The 20,435-nt window shown below is 40.4% G+C and overlaps 1 protein-coding gene across 12 annotated transcripts in view; it reads right to left on the bottom strand.

Annotated features, from left to right (window-relative positions):
• The window catches only part of DLG2 (discs large MAGUK scaffold protein 2), a 1,618,243-nt gene that overhangs the window by 741,485 nt on the left and 856,323 nt on the right, over window positions 1–20,435 (bottom strand). The window contains exon 1 of one of the 12 annotated variants that reach the window (XM_081155080.1): window positions 14,993–15,246. The exons of 10 other annotated variants lie outside the window; for them this stretch is intronic. In XM_081155080.1, the coding sequence (XP_081011206.1) occupies window positions 14,993–15,070 (78 nt within the window). In that variant the 5' untranslated portion in view covers window positions 15,071–15,246. Of the gene's footprint in view, window positions 1–14,992; window positions 15,247–20,435 lie in introns of those variants that run through there. One more of the 12 variants, XM_081155083.1, reaches the window with a different exon arrangement.

Below are 20,435 nucleotides of genomic sequence, written 5' to 3'. Positions count from 1 at the left end.
GACCTTTCTCACCCTGTCTATTGGCAAACTCCTTCTCATCCTGTTAGATTCCTCCCAAGCATCATCCCCTCTCTGAGGCCCCCCCGGCTCCATCCTTTCTCTCTACTTCTCCCTGTATGCCTCCAAATCAAGTTCGGTCTACAGTGCTCCTATCATTGCACAACTCCGATGAACATATTTGAATTGACATGCTATATGGTAGTTTTTCCATAGCTCTCTCCTCACTAGCCTGACCTCTTCAGAAAATATGGGGAGGATACTTGGGTAAATTATGTCTATTTTATTTTTATGTTTTTATTGCTAACAGAATAAATTAGGAATTCCAATTATGTTTCTTTGAGGGAATAAATTAATTGACTTTTGAACACTTACTGTCTACAACACTGCTATGGTAGTGATTCCCCACTTTATCCCTATTTTACAGATGTAAAAACTGAGCCTCAGAGAGGTTAGTAATTGCACAGGCTGGCAAAAGGCAAAGCTGATTTGAGTGTAGGTCTTTTGGACTCTAAAGCTGCTGCTCCCTCAACCAAGCCACAGTGTTTTCCCAATTAAACTAAAGACTGAGTAACTAAACACAGTTGTATCTCCTTTCACATGTTTTCACATTTTCCTACAAGTAGTTTTCATTATATCAAAATAAAGATCTAGGTTATGATTGAGCTAACATTAGGAAAACAAATATTAGATATATGCAGCCAAATATTTCAGGGCTTCAATTTCTTCATCTGCATAAAGACTCTATTATATATTACCCATTATAATCTACTATTATTATTTGATTTTAGTATAACAGCTTCTAGTCGTAATAATCTATGACTGTGAGCTGGGTTCTCTATACTTGATTTTGCCATTTCAATTGCCTAGCTCAGTCTGGGCACATTTATGATGCTCTTTAAAATTTATTTGATTGACTATTTGCTATTTTAATAGTGTCAATTCTCATTAAAAATACTTTCACTGAATAAGAGTATAAAGTTGACTATAGGTCTCTCTCTTCAATGCATATTTGATTCTGGTTTAGATTGTGCCATCTAAATTAACAAAGAAAACAATTGGAAACTGACTTTTTATCTTTATAACTAGTTACACACATCCATTTTCACAATTTTATCCTTGGTTGGTGCAGCTTACCCATCACAACAGTTATCACTGTCAAAGTTGTTTTACTTCAGACCCTCCAATTTATAAATGCTAAGGAAGAGTTTAATTAGCTGAAACCTAAATTGTCATTATTAATTTAGTAGTTACATTACAATACCTTGTAAAACATTTATGCTGCAGTAAATGGAGTACCCACTTTCCAATGATCACGTGCCATTGCTAATTTACTACACAGCTAAATATTTAATCACTAATCTTAGCAAAGCTAAAGGTACTCAGCTAAAATTAAATTGCATTACCTGCAACAAAATGCTTAACATCATTACTTTGAATGTTTTAAAGCCTTTTTAATAAGTAATGGAAATTCAGCAATTTGTAAATACTTCTGAAACATTTAACAGGTAGACAGAACTACTGTAAATTAATTAGAAGATTTTTTAGGAAGGTCAAATGTGGAAAGTCTGAAAGCTTTTACATTAAGACTATATATACTGCCCTAGATGGTTTTGCTCAGTGGTTAGAGCATCTGTCCACGGACTGAAGGTCCAGGGTTCAATTCTGGCCAAGGGCACATAATCCAGTTGCAGGCTCAATCCCCAGCCCTTGTGTGGGCACATGCCGGAGGCTACTAATCGATGTGTCTCTCTCACATTGACGTTTCTCTCTCTCCCTTTCACTCTCTCTGAAAAGCAATGGAAAAAATATCCTAGGGCTAGGATTAAAAAAAGGCTATCTATACTCACATGGGTATAGAGTTTCTGTTTGGGATAAGTGAACATTGTAAGTGTACTTAATGCCACTAATTGTAAGCTTAACAGTGCTTAAAATGGTAAATTTTATGCTATGTATATTTAATCACAATAAAAATAGACTATATTCAATTTTAATGATTGTTTGCTCCACCCACTACACAGCAATCCTTGAGTACCAAACAGGCCGTGTTCACCATTACATCACAGCTTCCTAGCTTATTGTAAGTCACCTAACAAATAAATAAATTTACAACTCATTGAGATTTTCTTTCTGCCACTTGCTCGAAGTTAATGTCTAGTTTCTTTTAAGAAAATAGTTTTATTTCATAAAGACAAGCTATTTGCTTAACCAGTGATAAAACTGTATAAATTATAAATAGGTAAGATATGGAAAAAGAAGCAATAGACATTCTAGAATATAGAATGGTAATTAGAAATGCAAAAGTAAGCCATCTTCTGGTATTTGAATGTTCTCACATCTCTTGGACATTTCTGTGCTCCCTAAGCGCACAGAAACACAGGGAAGCATCTATAACACTGAGCAACAAATAGTGATGATGGATATTGATTCCCTTCCAAAAGCAGAGCCGGTGCTTTGGGAAGACAGAAGTTCATTATACTAATTAGAGGCCCTTGCCCAACCTCCTCAGAGGATGTTCTCTTGGGTAGATATCAAGGCAGACTCTCCTGGATAGATGTTTTTCAAATTAATGACTCAGCAGCCTAATGGCAGTAATCCTAGCATCTCTGGTGAAATCAACTGCTTAAATCAGGGCTCCAGATAAGAGTCAGCTTCCAAAAGCACTGCCCAGTAAAGATCAGGTTGTTGTATTGGGGCAGAGTTTCCCTCATCCATCCATGCTGATGTGAAGCACGTGATTATGAAGCAATTCAAAGTAGACCCAGTGTAACTCAAAATTAGCATCAGAATATGAGATGAAAGAACTGGCCATTCATGTGAGAGTTTCCACAGAACTGCACTCACCCAACAATCTCTTTCCTTTAAATGACCCCTCCCACTGTGTTTATGAAAAGCACTTAGATAATGCCTGTTATATCACAAATAATTCCTCACTCAGTCCTCATAACAACTCTGTGAGAGAGGTACTATTATTTTCACTTTATATATGAGGAAACTGAAGCACAGAAAGTTTAAGTAACTTGCTCAAAGTCCCACAGCTAGAAAGTGGCGGAGCTGGGATTTGAACCCAAGAAGCCTGGATTCAGAAATCATGTTCTTAAATACTCCACTTTTCAGTTTCAATACATCATAAAAGAAGTATTAAAAATCAAAAGAGGCCCTGGCCGGGTAGCTCACTTGGTTAGAGTGTCATCCTAATACATCAAGGTTGCGGGTTCGATCCCTGGTCAGGGCATATACAAGAATCAACCAGTGAATGCATAAATAAGTGGAACAACAAACTGATGTTTCTCTCTATCTATCTCTCCCTTTCTCTCTCTAAAAATCAATAAATAAATAAAGTTTAAAAATAAGAAAAGTTTCTTTAATTTAAGGTGTTGTTTTTTTCTTAGAAGGGCATTATGCATGTGCACATGAGCTACCGAAGAGCATTACCATACCAGGTGTGCTTTATTCTAATCTTGGAGAGTGGCACTCTGAGAGATATGCCAGGTGGCTTGCAATCAGGTACGATCCCACAGGTCTAGGATGCTAAGATTCAGCAAAGTAGCATAGAGGGCCTGGCAAGGCAGAAGGAAGAAAAGTGTGTGTTATACTGCTAAAGTACATCTAAGAATTTACTTTCATTTTATGTACATGTTTTGTTTGGTTTTTCCTAACCTATCCCTGAACTTTCCCAGCACAGGAACCATGGTTTGATCATTCCTGCACCCTGCATAGATTTCAGAATAGTATTGTTAGTAGTTGTGCACAAGTAAGTCTTTGTTCAATGCCAAGGGCTAAATAATTATGGAATTGTTGATAGACCACAGATAACTCATTTGCTTGAAGTTTATTTTCCCAGAGCCAGAGTGTAGTTAACCTGAAACATGGAAAAAATATGACTTTGAAACTGTACAGGACAATCATATAGGTGAATTTTAAGAAACTACAAGACCAAAAGCATATATTAATCTGAAATGTGTTTATAAATTTTTTTTTATAAAAGGCATAGTGTAGTTATAACTGCCAACAAGCACCACTTCATTCTGCCGCACTTCATCCAGTTTTTCTCAAAATACTGAAGAAATTACCGATACTGAAAGAAATTCTTACTTGTGTATCACATAAAACATTTCCATAAAGCACTTGAATATTCTAGAGACATGAAAGGGGGAAAAACAATTTTAATAAAACAATGGATCATATTTGAATTAAATGTGATGTTCAAAATGTTACACCTGGGGAGTTAACAGACAGTTATATGCTAAGAGAAGAAAATGTCCTATAACGTCCCAAACCCTCCATAAATTACATCTGAGAACATTAAAAATGGTGATAGCAATGAAAAGGATTGCTTACGGAATGAAACAGAAACAAACAGATTAGTGAAGATATTTGCCTCTAAAAATCTCAAAAGTGTGCGTCCTAGAGTAGAAGTAATAAAGATGGTTATTTCTAAGAAATAGATCCAAAGTGGCTCCATTCAATTCACAGCAGGAACGTTCAAAGTAGCAATTAATGCAACCACTGGTGTGGAATTGTTTTCCCAGTGTCATCCTGTTGGGTGATTTTTGTTGTTGCTGTTTTTTTTTAATTGTTGACAGTATTACAGATGTCCCCCATTTCCACCCTCCCTTCGCCCACTTCCACCCAGCCCTCTACCCCACCCCAGGCCTTTCCCATACTACTCTCTGTGTCCATGGGTGATGCATATATGTATATATGTTCTTTGGTTGATCTCTTTTGTTTTGTTTTGTTTTTAATGGAAGCAGGGCTCAGAAGTCATGGTGAATTTGTATCAATTATTTACTGAAAATATTATCATAGGTTTTTAATACCACCATTCAAAATATGAATATAACCAATAATACTTTTTGTGAAATAGAAGGAACTTGTCAGCTGCTGCTCATCTCAGACAGCAAGAGTAGTGCTTGCAGCAACTTGAGATTCGATCATGGGAAATAAATGCAAGGACATCCATCTCAATGGTGTGTGGAGCCACTAAGGTTCCTGCCAGGATGGATTGACTGGTATTTGAAAGATCTGAGTTCAAATGCCCTAAGTCTGGCTGCCAACAATTGATACTGGGCAAGAAACTTCCCAAACCTCATGTTTGCTCATCTTGAAAGGTGTGGAAAATAATGCCACGCTGTGGTTAAGAATATGGGCTCATTTCCCGGTTGCCTGGGTTCAAATCCTGGCTTTAGAACATGCTAATTGTGTGTGTCTCTGGGCACATTAATTGCTCTTTCTATGCCTTGCCCATAAAAATGTGAATATTATTTATCCCATAGGATCATTGTGAAGATTAGCTGAATTAGCACAAGTAAAAGTCTTAGAATAGTGACTTGCCCATAGTAAGGACTTAATAAGTTCCTCTTATCATTTATGAAAGGAAGGCTCTTTTTGGTTCTAAAATTGAATGTAACGTTGCATGGAGCTGTTCTTCTCCCCCCCCCCTTTTTTTTCCCCCTAGGACCTAAATAAAGCTACAAAGGTGATGTGAGCATTCCCCAGGTGGGAGATAAACGCCTTGAGTCACTCAGCACAAGGCACTTCACTTCAAACGGGACCTAATGTGCCTTGACTGACGTTCCCCAAATGTAGAGAATCACTCTCTCGTAAAAATCGCACAGTGTGTTTGAGAGAGGGGAGGTGTGGGAAAGGTGGTGGATTCAGGCTGGAGGACTTTTCATAAGATGACCTAAGATTTATTTATTTTAAAGGAAATCGAAACCTAGCATTCCTTCAAAGTCAGCAAAGGGACAATTTTAACTTAAGATCTCCTCAGTAATTTTTTCTTTTCTAACCAGAGGCAGAGATAAACTTGCACAACTCCTCTCTCTGTAAGACCAGAATGGCAGGGCAAGTCCATTTTGAAGCCCAAGGGAGTAGTAGAGCAAGAAGAATCATTAATGAAGAAGTTAGCAAAAGTTGCTTAGCATCCTTTCTGGAACTATGCAGAGTACAAAAGGAGTGGGAGGGAGGGAGGAGTGAAGAAGGGAGGGAGGAAGGGAGGAAATGTTTTGTTTTACAATGGACCAGATAAGGTACCTGCAGCTTTTAATTGGATCCAAAATATTCAGGGATGGTTCTCACCATTTTTAATATATGAGAACATGAATAATTGGGGAGATGCAGTTATTTGCTCAAAGTCATCCAACCAATTGGACTCAATATCATCCATCCAAGATACTGAGTCCAATTTAAACTCTAGTCTATAGTCTTCCATTGCTCGTGGGTGTGCCAACAAGGGGATTTTCAGAATGTAAGCAGGAAAGGGGTCAATGAAGGTGACAAAGAACTTATCCAAGGAGCTTAGAAAACAAAGGAAAATAAGTCCTAGGTCAAAATGATGTTCAGAAAGGGAGAAATAAAAATATTTTTCTTATTCTCTCAAACCTTTCCAAGTACGACCACCCTCCTCTAACTCCCCTAACTCCAAAAACAACCTCTTCCTCGCCCACAGCTCGTCGGTGTTCAGCCGGTGCTAGGCAGTCACCGCAGTTTCTCCTGTTAAATGAAGCAGGGTGATGCTGCTGGGGGAGTGAAGACCATGGACACAGGCTTCCCGCCTCGGACAGTGTTCATTTCATCAAACCGGCTGTAAATCTTGTAAAAGTCAGAGGCGCTCCTCATAGCACAGACTCCCCCACAGTCAATACGGAGCAACTATGGAGTGGAAGGTATGCAAAGCAAACCAATTCTGTTTATAAATCAGAGTGACCTAGGGTAACAAATAGACGTGGAAGGGAAGAATAGTATTTTTTCAGTTTCATTTCATTTTCTTATTTTATCAAGTTTGCTGAGTGAATAGTTAGCATTCACCCCTCTCTGGATTAGGCCACCGACTATGGAGACAAGCAGCATGATCCTCCAAAAACAGCTCACTCCTTTCCTTCACCTTCTACTTCCCTCTTTTCTTCTTATATTACCGATTTTATTATTATTATTATTATTTTTAAATATATCTTTATTGATTTCAGAGAGAGGCAAGGAGAGGGAGAGAGAGAGAAACATCAATGATGAGAGAGTCATTTATCGGCTGCCTCCTGCACACCCCCGACTGGGGATCGAGCCCGCAACCCGGGCATGTGCCCTGACTGGGAATCGAACCCCGATCGCCTGGATCCTAGGTCGACGCTCAACCACTGAGCCACACCCGGCCAGGCTATATTACCAATTTTAATAACCCCTCTTCACATGGCTGAGAGAAAGCAGAGCTCTCTCCCTTATAAGGCCCCCAATCTTATCAAATTAGAAACTCACCCCTGTGATATCTTTTAACCTTAGTATCTCCTAAATGGCCTGTTTCCACATCTCCACATACAGTTGGGGGCTAGGGCTCCAATACATGAATGTTGGTGGGGGGGGGCGGGGCAAAATTTAGTCCACAGGAGATGGGCTGGGGATTCTATACTTAACTAGAACTTTCAGGTGAAGGCTTAAGAAATAAACACTCATGCACAAGCCTAAGCGTGTTATCGTTTGGCATATAGTACAGGACAGCGGGAAAATGTCACAGTTTGATGTGTTATCATGGTGGCTGAAGAGCACTCTGGCACTCTGATGGCTGCTGTTTGTTTCACTTCATTGTTAGTGCCGTGGAGAGGGGGAAGAATGAGAACCGGAGCTTCCAACTCCACTGCTAGAAAATGCCTCCTAGCCCCTCTTTCTTCAAAGAAAAAGGGCAGTGAAGAAAGAAAAGCCCTGAATGTCTCTTATCCTGCTCCCAATCTGAAAGTAGATGGATTCGCCACTATATTCTTCTTACTAATGCTTAAAGACATTCCAGGCCTTTTGTATACATTCGTTTGACATAAATGTTCTCAGATTTTCTTAGCATTGTGCTCGGTGCCAGGAACACAAGGATGACAGAGATCAAATCTTTCCGCAGTCTTGTAGTGAAACAGAACTGGAATCAGAGACTGTTAAAACAGAAGGATTTTGACTGCATATGAAGAACTCAGGCCCAGAGAGATTAGGAGATTTAGCCAAGGTGGCAGGCTTGTTGAAACAAACAGAGCCAGTTAACACATAGGCCCACAGACCCCTGCTCCAGTCTTTATTCCTACACGGCTCAGAGTCCTCCATCCAAGTCAGTCATTCAAACTGGATTTATTTAGGGCTTGCTATGTGCTGACTGAATGGGACAGAATTCAGAGGGATTTGAAAATTTAATTGATAATTTAATAATTTATTTAAAGAAATAAGACTACCTCTGATGGAATTCTTAGCAAATATTACAAGGTCTTATCTAAAGTGAGATGGTTTCTCAATTAAACCCGTAAATATAATACATGTGCAAATGAGGTGTGTAGATTATCTGATTATCAAATTTATCTTTACAAAGAACATCATGGTTGAGCTAATCTTGCTGGATGGAAGAGCTTCCCTTTCCATCTTTATCACTCAATATACTACCATAGAATAAAATGCCAAGTAAAGGAAGACTCTTCTACAGGTATACTGAAGATAAAAAAAAATTGTTTTGCAACTAAAGTTCTATAAACTGGACTGAAAGTAGATTACCTGGACATCTGATTCCTGGAGGATCCCCAAAGAGAAATAGGGTCTTATTTCCAGCCACACCATTACTCAACAGAGATGAGGACAGTTAGATGAAGAAATGGCTGTTGTGTTGGTCTGTTTTCTACATCACTAGCTCACCCAACCCATGAAAAGTTTAAGAGCACATGGTCTGAGTGGTTAGGGTGACCGTCTCTGGATTTGGCCACAACTGTCTCTGAATGCTGGCTCTACGACTTATGCAAATTCCGTCAGATCTTATACCTCAGTTTTTTCATCTATAAAATGAGGTCTAATGACAGATTAACTTAGAAGTTTGTAGTGAGGATTAAAAGAAATGATACATGTAAAGTGCATGCCATAGAGCTTAAGTAAACTTCTCAATAAATAAGCATTACTATTACTAACAACAACTCTACAGTGGTTTTGTGAACTGCTGTCTTCCTCTCCAGCTTGCTCCCCCCCCCCCCCCTTTATTTTGGCCATTTCTCTGATCCTGTCCTTTCCCTCCGTCTCTCTCCCTGTCCTGCTAACAGCTGTGCCTTGTTCTCTGCCAGGGTGGACAGCAGGATGGGAACCTCAGAACAGGTGCTACTTACTGTCCATTTTGCTGTGTGATTCACCTGCCAAGTGACAGGGAAGAACTGCAGGGCTGCATGCAGTGTGGACAAACACCTGTCCTCTGTGTCACCACAGCTAGACAGACACTGGCGCTGAGTCATGCTGCTGCTCACGACCAACGAGCTCTTAGAGACTCAGACGGCTCTGAGAAAGGAACCTGAGAGCACACTCTCTCCATCCCTCTACACGGTCAGGCTACTCTTCACTAAGCCACGAGGCGAGAAGAGACAAAGGAAAAGTCCGTCACTCACTGAGGAGTGAAGAGTCTTTAACATCAAGATGTTTCTTCGTAGCCCGAAGCTGAATTTCAGACTTCACATTTAAATTTACTTTTTAAATTTATCTTTCATAGAGAAAAGCAAACTTGATATCGAACGCATTGTAAACATACATCACGCATATGGTATAATATACAGTACATCGTATTAAATAATATAGAGTACTCTGTATGTACGTGTGAGTATACAAGCATATACACCAGAGTATTTATTATTTATTGGTTAAGAGCTTGAGTTCTAGAGTCAGACATGGTGTCTAATCCCAGGTACCTACTGTTGGTGTGTTTTTGCCCTAAAAACTGATCATAATAGTCTCACTAGAACCTTGTATTAGCACAGTTCTTGGTTCATAGAAAGAATTCAATGAAAGTTAATTATTGTTGTTGCTGTTCAGACACATAAATAGATAGTGAGAGGCCAGTAGGCTTCATAAACTCCCTCTTCTGCAATCTAACTGGCTCCTGATTATTGCTTTTAATCTGATTCTTCTATAACTTTCAATTTCATTTTCCATTAATTTACTTTTGTAAGTCTAGAATAGGTCATATAATGCCAGTTGAGTCTGATCAGCACAGGATAAATGTGTGATATATTTTAGGATTATCCCTATATTCCCCTATACCAACTAATAAATTGATTTGCAAAGGAATAAAAATAATTTGATAGTAAGTGTGTAACTTTTAAACCCTTTATTTATTTATATTAACTCATTTTATCTTTAAAATAAACCCATTCATTATTCATTCTTTCAACTATGTCATACTTCATTGACTCTAAAAATATACTTTTTTCACATTTTAACATCTCTAAAATAAAGATGTGTCTTGCAAATGATGACATATTATAGTTCTATTGAGAATCTTTTTTTCCTTAGTAATACATGAAAATAATGGTGCATCTTGTAACCGATGACAACCTAGAGTCAATGAAATAAGGTATGAGAGAAAACCATGTTTCAGGAAGTCTTTTAGGTCCAAGTGAGCAAGACTGAACAGTCCTTTTTTCAGAGAAGCCATCCTAATTAGGAATACAGAGAAACAGAAGATGATTTCAACATATGTACAACTGCGATGGGAGCCAATGGAGACTGATCCTGGGCTTGTAGGGCAGGGGCCAGGGCAGGTTTCCTAGTGACAGTGATGTTACCTAAATTTAGAGTGCAATTAGTAAGTGGTAAAACTAGCCTGAGGTTTGACTGTCAGCTAAACAGGATAAGCAAAATCCTAAAAGCTGAAAAAAGCATGGCATGTTCAAGGATTTGAAAGTAGTTCGGAATGGATTTAAAGTATCCATGGAAGAAGGACAAGGTGTGAGGGCAGAGAGGAAAGCAGAGGCCATATCTTGATGGGTCTTGCAGACCATGTTGAACTGCATCCTAAGGACTTTGGAGTTCTACATATAGGTGTTAAATCCATTTGACGAAGAAGAAGAACTGAGACCTAGAGTAGCCAAATGATTGGCTTTAGGCTGGATAGCCAAGAGCAGGACTGATTTAATTCCCTTCCTCTAAGACTTCACCTGAAGTCAGATGTACTTTATGTTATATCAGGATTACCCAGGACATCATTCTCTCACTGGCTATACTGCCAGCAAATGCATTACTAAATTGTCCTTCACTCTAGTTTACGTTAAATTAATATGTTTGGTTCAGATGGGAGGAGGGTAGAACCAATGTGTTGGTTCTCAAAAAATTTTTTAAGGTGCATGTAGCCTAATGTCAAGGTAGTTGGGTTCAGTTACATCACTCATAGGTTATCTATCACTGCCAAGTTCAACCACAGTTGTGTTATTAGATGTTGGATATTGATGCCAGTTTTTTAAAAATGTATCATACATTCACTTTTCATGATGCATGCTTAAAAGATAAATAAAAATAAGAGAATAAATACAAAAAACAAATGAAAGAAGCAACGCTGATGGAGAAGGGGGGGTTCACAATATCTTTATGCTCTTGCCACCAGAAATTGCATTTCAATTTATCTTAAACCTTTTTCAGATGCTCTTTTAGAGTAATACAATCTTGAGATTGACTAAATGACGCAATTTTAGTTGAACTGTGACATAAAAGCATAATAGGAAGATGCTAACTTTTGAATTAATTACACAGGGTCAAATAAAAAAGAAAGAAAAATAATTTGAATGAAGATGTTCTAGTCCAGCCAGGCAATCTTGACTCATATGATCACATTTAAAATAATTATGTTCATAGGACTTGTTGGTAGGCAAACTGTCTTTTTAATGGAAGAATAACAAAGAGCCTTTTGCTTTTCTGTTTTAGAAAAAGGACAATGTGAATCACCTAATATCTTTGACTCATGCAAAAAGGGAGCAAGTGCATCTACAATTGACAAGCACTGAGGTCCTTTTTGATCAGAGACATCTTTATTTTCCACAAGATAAACAATGAATACAAATGCCAATGCTTAGGTCATGATGATATGACAATTATCAGCTATTTTAAAAAAATAATAGGTGCCAAGATGATAGCTTTCTACACTAATCCAAGGGAAAAGGCCAACGAGTGCAGTTTTTAATAAAAGGACAGACAACTGTCTATTCAAGATAGTTTAGACACAGTCTTATCTGAAATAAGGGGGTTGAGTTACAGGATCAGTAACTTTGATTTTGTAAACCTCGTGACTTTGGACTTTTATTATCAAAAGAGGGGGACAAGATAAGAAGGAATGATGAACCTTGTTAACACAAGACCAGTGAATGATAGGGGGAGAGAAGAGAGCCCTAGAGACTTAAGGAGTCATTTTCAGAATGGGTTCAAATCCCAACACTGATACTTCAAATTCTGTGACCTTGAACTAGCTACTCTTCTCTCTGGGACTTAAGAAAAAAATTTCTACGTCCTAGAATTGCAGTGAAGATTAAATAAAACTCTATGCATAAAGCAAGTGATGCATAATGTGTGTGAATAGGGACTACTGTTAATATTATTTTTGTGACTATTATCACACCCCATGCTTCTATTTAATTCTGTTGGCATTAGATGAAGTAAACAGTAGACCAGGCAACCATGAATAAGGCACACTGCATGTTTAGAGATGGCATTTAGGTTTTCACATTCCCAATTAGCTTTTCAATTAACCCCAGCCTTGAGGAATATACTTCCCAGACCCTATCTGAATGCTAAAATAGAACTGATGGACCATTATGGGTGCAGGTTGTTTTATTAGCATAGGAGGAAATAAACTATGCTACCTATTGCAAAAGGAAGCCGAAATTTACAGAGGGTACTGAAACAAAATCACAATCACTGACTAGGATGCAGATTTATACCCTCCCAGAGCTAAAATATACTCTGACTCTGTCACCAGTTCTTTCACATTTAAGTGCACTAGTCATTTTCTAAATAAAACTCAATAATAATCTTATTTTATTCATCTTCCTTCATTTTACAATAAAGATGACAACCTATAGCCAACACTTTGCATCTCCCTCCATGTTTGCAGTTGTATGATCTCTGATGTTATAGTAACACTTTATATACATTTTCTGAGCTTGCAGTTTCAGTTCTTAACTGTCTTCTCAGTTAAAGTGCATTACTAAGCTCCTTGCACAAACAGCAATCCACAATAGTTGGCTCAAATAAGCCATGCAATAAAATTAGGTACACAGGATAAATCAACTATTTCCATTCACAAAGCATCAACTGAGGGCCTTCATCATTTAAGGCAGCACACCTTTTATTTCAAGAATCTGAATATACATTTCATGAGGAAAAAACACACACCCCTTTTCTTGTTAGTTGTCATCACCTGGTATTCAAAATTAACTCCTTGAACTCCCCTGGCAAGGACAAGGGCATTAGAAATAATACATTTTCATTTGGTCTTTATCAATCGAGAGAGCAAAACTTCAGTTCTCTAGTGTTGATTTCCATACTAAGATAAAGAATTTTAAACCCCGAACCCCACATTCGGTCTCTTCTTTTCTACTCATTAGCCGTCGCAGAAATGAAAGGGAGGTATCAGTCCCCCTCCTAGCTCCCTCCCACACTTAAGAAATAGAAGCCTGTGTTACTTCATTAGATCTACATTCTTTCACGTTCTATACACTGAATTTTATAGAGCTCCCATTTTCCACATTCAGGCCCCAGCCTGAATTCGGTGTCACTGGGACATTCAACTTTTCTTTGCATACTAATTTGGCATAAGGCATTATCTCTCCCTGTGGCTTCCAGAGCCATTTGTGGTCCCTGACAGTCCTCTCATCCATACAACCTACAATTTTCATAGGAAGAAGGCACTTTTTCAGAATATTTGTTCCAATAAAAAATCTATTTACGAGTCTCTTCCCTTAAAAATTACTTGAGAAGCAAAAAACAAACCAACCTCCCCCAAACCCAATTGTTCAATATAAAGGGTGCTAGTACATGACAGTTGGGTTTGCAGTCTTTTTGCCTGTGATATAGAACAGAGAAGGGATCAGTTCTACCCACCCCTGCCTCCCACTCCCCCATCAAATGCCTCTAAATAACGAGTTTGCCATCATTCTACAATCTTCGGATCTGGACATTCTAAAAGGCCACCACCTTTAAGTCAGAGCTCCGGTAGTGTTTTCTCTTTTCACACTGCAAACAATTGTATCTTAGTGTATCACTGGATTCTTGGTTATGTTATCAACGTTCCTACTCTGAAGAAAGAAATAGCAAGTTAAAGTGAAGGAAGCCTCCCAGTCGAGAGGGAGGACTGTGCCCCAGGCCAGAAAAAGCCATCCCTGGATCAGACAGAAAGAACACGGGACCAAAGGTTACATCCTCGGAGTCATCTGAAAAAATCTCCATCTTCCCAAATTTTGTTACCTTTGGAAATTTCCCCAAAACCTATCACATTGGACACAGATTACCAAAATGAGACAGTTTGGCCAATGCTCCGAAACCATAGGACACATCAGAGATTTGAGCTTATAATGCACCTTGGGAGCTACAGGCTATTTTAATTTCTTAGGGCATGATAACTAATGGGGTAAATCTACACAGAGGTTTTCTTGAAACAATTAGTCCTGCTGAACAAAAGACATCCAAAGCCATTCTTTAAATGGCCATGACTATCTGACTAGGAATACAATTCTTGCTCATTGTATGCACTTTCTAAATGGCTTTGTTGATTTGAAAAAAATACCAAGCACCCCTGTGGAATCTGGTCGATGTCCCTTAGAGCCCCCAGATATGTGCTCCTAGGACACGGACCGGGAGGCAAGTACGGGAGACACACTCGGGGATTTATCAGGCCCCCTTCAGAACCCAGGACTGTAGTCAGGAAGATAACGCAGCCCAGCAACAAGTTTGCTAGAGAGCTCCCGGGGCAGCACACGCCTCAGCCGCGCGCTGCCTCCACCCAGGGCCACCGAAGCTGAACCGAGCCCCTGCGGAGACCCTGTCCCCACTGACGATGCCACCAAACCTTCGGAGTAGCCACGGGCGCTCCTTGGCCCCTAGCGCCCCCTCCAAGGCGGCTGGGCTCCGGGGTCAGCCGTCCCTGCGCGGCAGGGGCTCCTGCCCAAGCCCACGAGGGCTGCGCCCGGAGCGCGCGGCCGGCAACCCCCGGCGCCCTCCACCCCCGCTCCGCGCCTACCTTCTCGGACCTCGCCTTCCTGGCGTTGTGCACGAACCTGCGCCCCAGCTTCTTGGCGTACCAGATGGAGGCGAACATAGCGAGGCCGGCGGGCAAGCGCGGGCGGCTGCGCCAGTCCCGCCGGGGCTGGGCGGCGAGCGCGGCCGGGGCGTCACTCGCGGGCTGCGGCCGCCTCGGTGCCTCTCATGCTGGTGAGCGGCGCGGGGGGGGGGGTCCCCTCGGCCCGCCCGCAGGTAGGTCCGCGTCCTGCCGGCAGGGGGTCCGCGCGAGGCGGCGCCGCCTCCCCGCTCGCGAAGTCCCCGCCCGCGGCTCCCGGGCGCCGTCCCCCCCGCACCCCAAGTGTGTCTGCAGGACGGGGCGCCGCCGCCCGCTCGGGCTCGGGCTCGGCTTCCCTCTGTCCCGACGGCGCGTGCTGGGGCCGCGGCCGCGGAAACCAGACGCGCAGCCAGCCGCCAGGTGGAGCGGCCAATGCGGGCGCCGCGGGCGCGGGGGGCAGGGCCGGAGCCGCCGCGCACGCACAGGTGTCCCCGGAGCCCAGCCTGCCGCGGGCCTCAGAGCGCCGGGCTGCGGGGTGGCGGGAAGGAGAGGGGTCCTCCCCCGACCCCCCCCCCAAGTCCACTTGGCCCCAGGAAAGTCTGCTCTGCCCATAAGCCAGCCTTACCCACCGCTTGCAAGGGTCACACTTTATTTTTGGGAAACCGTCCCTGGCAGGACAGAGCGAGCCGGATGAGTGTGCTCTCCAGGGCCTGGGGAAAGGTCTCGAAGTTTTCTAACTCATTTGGTTCCACCTCTGAGCCAACTGGGGCCTCTTTTATGGACACAGGTTTTCAGCACAGGGACTAGGGAATGGGGAGGCGCTGCAGTTTACCTTTAAACTAAAATAAGGCAATCTACACTTTCTTTTTTTAAAATATATCTTTATTGATTTCAGAGAGGAAGGGAGAGGGAGAGAGATAGAAACATCAATGATGAGAGAGTCATTGATCGGCTGCCTCCTGCACTCCCCGACTGGGGATCAGCCCACAACCCCAGCATGTGCCCTGACTGGAGTCGAACCCCGATCTCCTGGATGCTAGGTCGGTGCTCGACTGCTGAGCCATGCTGGCCAGGCACCTACTCTTTTTTTTACAGCCCTTTCCTCCTCTTGCAGTGATGGCCAGTGTTACATGGAGAACCGCAATTTCACTTTTGGGAAGGTAAATTTATGATTTATGGCAGCTCCTAAACTGTGCTCCTTTGAAGAATTTTCATGTTTGATACTACCACTAGGTGCTTTCCATTTCAATGATCATATCAGGGTTTCGACTGTGAGCCATTTAAAAGGTAAAGTCAAGTTTAAGGGATATGTGTTTTGTCCAATGAGAGAGCATTTAAGCCTTTACCCAGAATACTAGAGAAAAAAAAGTAACTGGAAAAATCTACCTTCCAGTGACATACAAACAAGACTCAATTCAGTAAATGTTTTCCAGCTGATCTGACAGACGTGTCCAAAGACTGTCAACACACTTACAAATAATTGGAATAGAACCCCCTTCTCTCACTATACATCCCTCGAGGTTTAGGCACAAAGAGGTTGAGTCTTCCGTCAACAGAATGCTGTTTGATAAGATATATTGGATATCTTTCTTGGCAATTGGATAGTAGGCAGCATGGGATAGGACAACGGTAGCCATATATGCATGTCCCTGTTCCTCACTAAGATAACCCTGGTGCCCAGAAAAATGCTTAGCACAATGCATTCGATGTACGCTTGTTGAATGAAAGGATGATCTGGGTTATAACTCTGGCCCTGCTCCTAACTTGATTCCTTGTTCTGAGTTTAATTTGCCAAATCTGTAAATTAAGAGAATTGGGCAGATTATTTTTAAGGCCCCCCTGCCCTGTGAGTCTATAATTCTGATTATGCCTCTTCATAAGTATTTCACAGAATTGTCTGGTGCTCCCCAGGGGCACAGACTCTGGTAAAATGACTCAGTGTTCTGAAAATCCAACAGTGGCACCCCGGGGGCACCCCAGGTCCTTCTACTTTATGCATCATGCTTAGAGGCCACCTAGGGTTTGGTCTGGCCATCAGCTGTTTCTGTTGCTCTGTGCTTTCACTTCTACGAACTCCACTTTCCTTTCATTTCCTTTTGACACTCTTAGACAACCTCTGTGCAAAGTCCTCCACATCACACCCTTTGCTCTATGGAGGAAAAGTGCCACAGAAATCCAACAAATAAATAAATGATAACTCCTGCTTAGTTTTCAAAGAGCCACTCAGCAGGAACACAACTTACCCTAATATTGTCATGATGCTCAAGGCATTCATTATTTCTGAATAAAAGTTTGTCTAAGCCACGCTGTAGTTGAAAGACTATTTAGTTAACAGAATAAAGTAGATGAAACGGAGACGGGGAGAAATTCTCCCTAAATTAATGAGTAAAAATAAATTCTGTTTTTAACATTTTAAAATGGAATCGGACAAGAAAGAGGTGAGAAAAAAAAATGCTGAGCTTTTAAACCACTGATATTAAAGGGGGAAATCAAAGAATGTTAATTTACTCTGATGGAGCTGCCAGATCATAAAATAATTTTTGCCCTTTCTTCATAAGTTAAGATTTCCTAGGTCACTAAAACTGGGGCTTGGAGAACTCTTTGATGTTTGAGCGTTTTGCTGGTTGGTTTTACTTTTATATTGAAACTTTAATGACCTTTTTCAGACACCTGACCCAGAGCCTTTATAAACTTTTACAGGATGGAGTTCTGAAGAAAAGAAATTGACCTGCCAGCTAAGATTAACTTAAAAATAGCGATAATAACTACTGTTCCTAGCATAGGCAGGTGGAGATAGAAAAGGCCTTGTGGCGTAGGATATTTGTAGTCAGGGTCCATGTTTATGTTCTGCAAATGCTTACCACAATGTAGATATTCAAAATCTATTTGCTGAATGTGTCTATGACAAAGGGAAAGCCACAAACTTTACAGACTAGAAGAATCCCTAGAAGCGTATCCACAAATTTTCAGCTGTAAAAGTCTCTTGAAAGATGGGTGCCATTGAATGAAACGATGCCGTTGCCGAAGTTATACAACCCCTTTCCCCGGGTTTCTGCACGGATGTGCCTGCTACAAAGAGGGTCGCAGTCGCCTATCGTAAATCCTAATGGTCTCTAACCATCGCTCTCCTGATTGAGATAAACAACTTCTGCAGTTATGCTGCATAAGAAAAACCAGTTTTTCAGATGCTTTCCATCTGTATATCATCACTACCTGGACAGACCGTTTCCTTTGTAATTCCATTTTTAATACCTCTCACATGACAGGAGCCCAGCAGTACAGCTGAGTTTGAGATGCAACATTAATCCTTTTAAGCAGCTTTGGGTTCATGCCTCAGCACACACACTGTGTGAGCCTCCTCTGAATTCTCGAGGTAAATGCAATGTTTAAATCAAGCTACTAAGTATGATACAACTACGCATCCTGCCTACCCCACGAACGACTTTCTTTTAAAAATCATCTAGATATGTCATAGATAATTATATAAACAGACTAAACATTAAATCCTGGAAACTAATATCTGCTATCTTGAAAAGCTTTCTAGGTTAGGGGTTTAATATACACTAAAGAAAATGCATGTTTGAGACATAAATAAGCTAATGTACAAAACTAGTAAACATTCAAATAGTTGTTTGATTTGTTTGCATATCTGATACGCATACCTGATAGTCCTTTGGTTAACATCTGATATTAGTCTATTATTAAACAGCAGGTGTAGGATATACAGTAGAGCACATAGAATTTATTACTAAAAAATATAAACATAATATTTAACTTCAATTCACAGAAATACTAAGATATTGCTGTAGAGAGTAGTGGGAAAGGGAGATAAGAAAACACATTTTGCTCTATACTTTTCGCTCTATGTATTATTTGAGTCTTCTACAACTTGAATATGTTCATGTTATTGCTTGTATGATTGAAAAGGTAAGCAGTTCTTCTCCACAAATATGTACTGGTTGTTTACTTTATGTCAAACACTGGGAATCCCCAAATAAATAAGATACAATCCCTCCTATATAGTTGCAGGTTCAGTTGTATAAAGAAGTACATTTTAATGCAGAATGGCATTATAACAGATACGTGAAAATTATGTGGGGGCTCAGGAAAAAAAGATACTATTTTTTCATTTCTATAGTCTATAAGTCTAATAATAAATATTATCTATAAGAAGTGAAATAATTAGTGTGAATGTATATAAAAAGCAAAAGAATAGTTAAATCTCTCTGCATGTTTTTTCTGCATGGGTGATAGAAAAATGGTCACTATAACTTTACGTGTATACATTAAAATCAATGTATGCAAACTGACCCATTTGCAGACAGATCTATTTCTACCCCAAAGAGTCAACCAGTTATGGACGAGTGTGAACAAAATGTTTGAGTCACTACAAATATAACCCCATGACTCTATAATAGGTTAAACCTACCTCTTCTTTTCTGCTCTCAAAATCAAAACTAATTGATGTTTGACTATCTCACATGTCCTTTCTTTTAAATGTTTAATCATGATATCCTTAGGCACCCAAAGATGTGAGAAAGTTCTATAGCACTTACCACCCACATAACTTCCATCCAGATTCAATAAATGTTGACATTTTGCCAGATTCAATTCAGATTAATTTTAAAGAAATAAACTCTTCATAATATAGTCAAAGTCCCTTCACCTCACCCCACCTCAAATTTGTCTCAAAATAATGTTCAATAAACATTCTTGTACCTCTCTTTCAGCAAGTACGGCATTAGAGTAGCTACTTCAAAATGTAATTGTCTACCCCTGGCCGGTGTGGCTCAGTTGATTGGGTTCCATTCCCAGCCAAGGCACATACCGGTTTGCTGGCTTGGTTTGTGGGGCTCCATCCCTGGTAGGGAGCATGCAGGAGGCAACCTATCCGTGTTGTGCTCTCACATTGATTTTTTTCTCTCTCTCTGCCTCTCCCTTCCTCTCTCTCTACAAATCAATAAAAATATTTTTAATGTAATTTACATATCACAGGATGTATCCATCTTGAACTTCTTTAACAAATTTCTCTCCAGTTTACATTATTAGTAGTTTCTAAGAGTCTTACATTCTAGACAACACATAATCAGACTTATTAAATTTTCCCAAACATAATGCATAATATGTAGGTCCTTGGAGTTTTGATGTGCATTTTCTTGATTACTGGTGAGGTTTTGCACCTTTTCCAATGTTTACAGGCTATTTTAACTTCCTTCTGTTCATAACTTTTGCCCATTTAAAAATTAGGTTGGAAGTGTCCTTTGATAGATGACTGGATAAGAAGATGTGGTGCATATATACAATGGAATACTACTCAGCCGTAAAGATGAAATACTGCCATTTGCAACAACATGGATGGACCTTGAGAGTTTTATGTTAAGCGAAATAAGCCAGTCAGAAAAAGCTA

Source organism: Miniopterus schreibersii, assembly GCF_964146895.1.
Source record: "Miniopterus schreibersii genome assembly, chromosome: 12".
NCBI classification, from domain to species: domain Eukaryota; kingdom Metazoa; phylum Chordata; class Mammalia; order Chiroptera; family Miniopteridae; genus Miniopterus; species Miniopterus schreibersii.
This window is presented reverse-complemented; position numbering and strand designations above follow the sequence as displayed.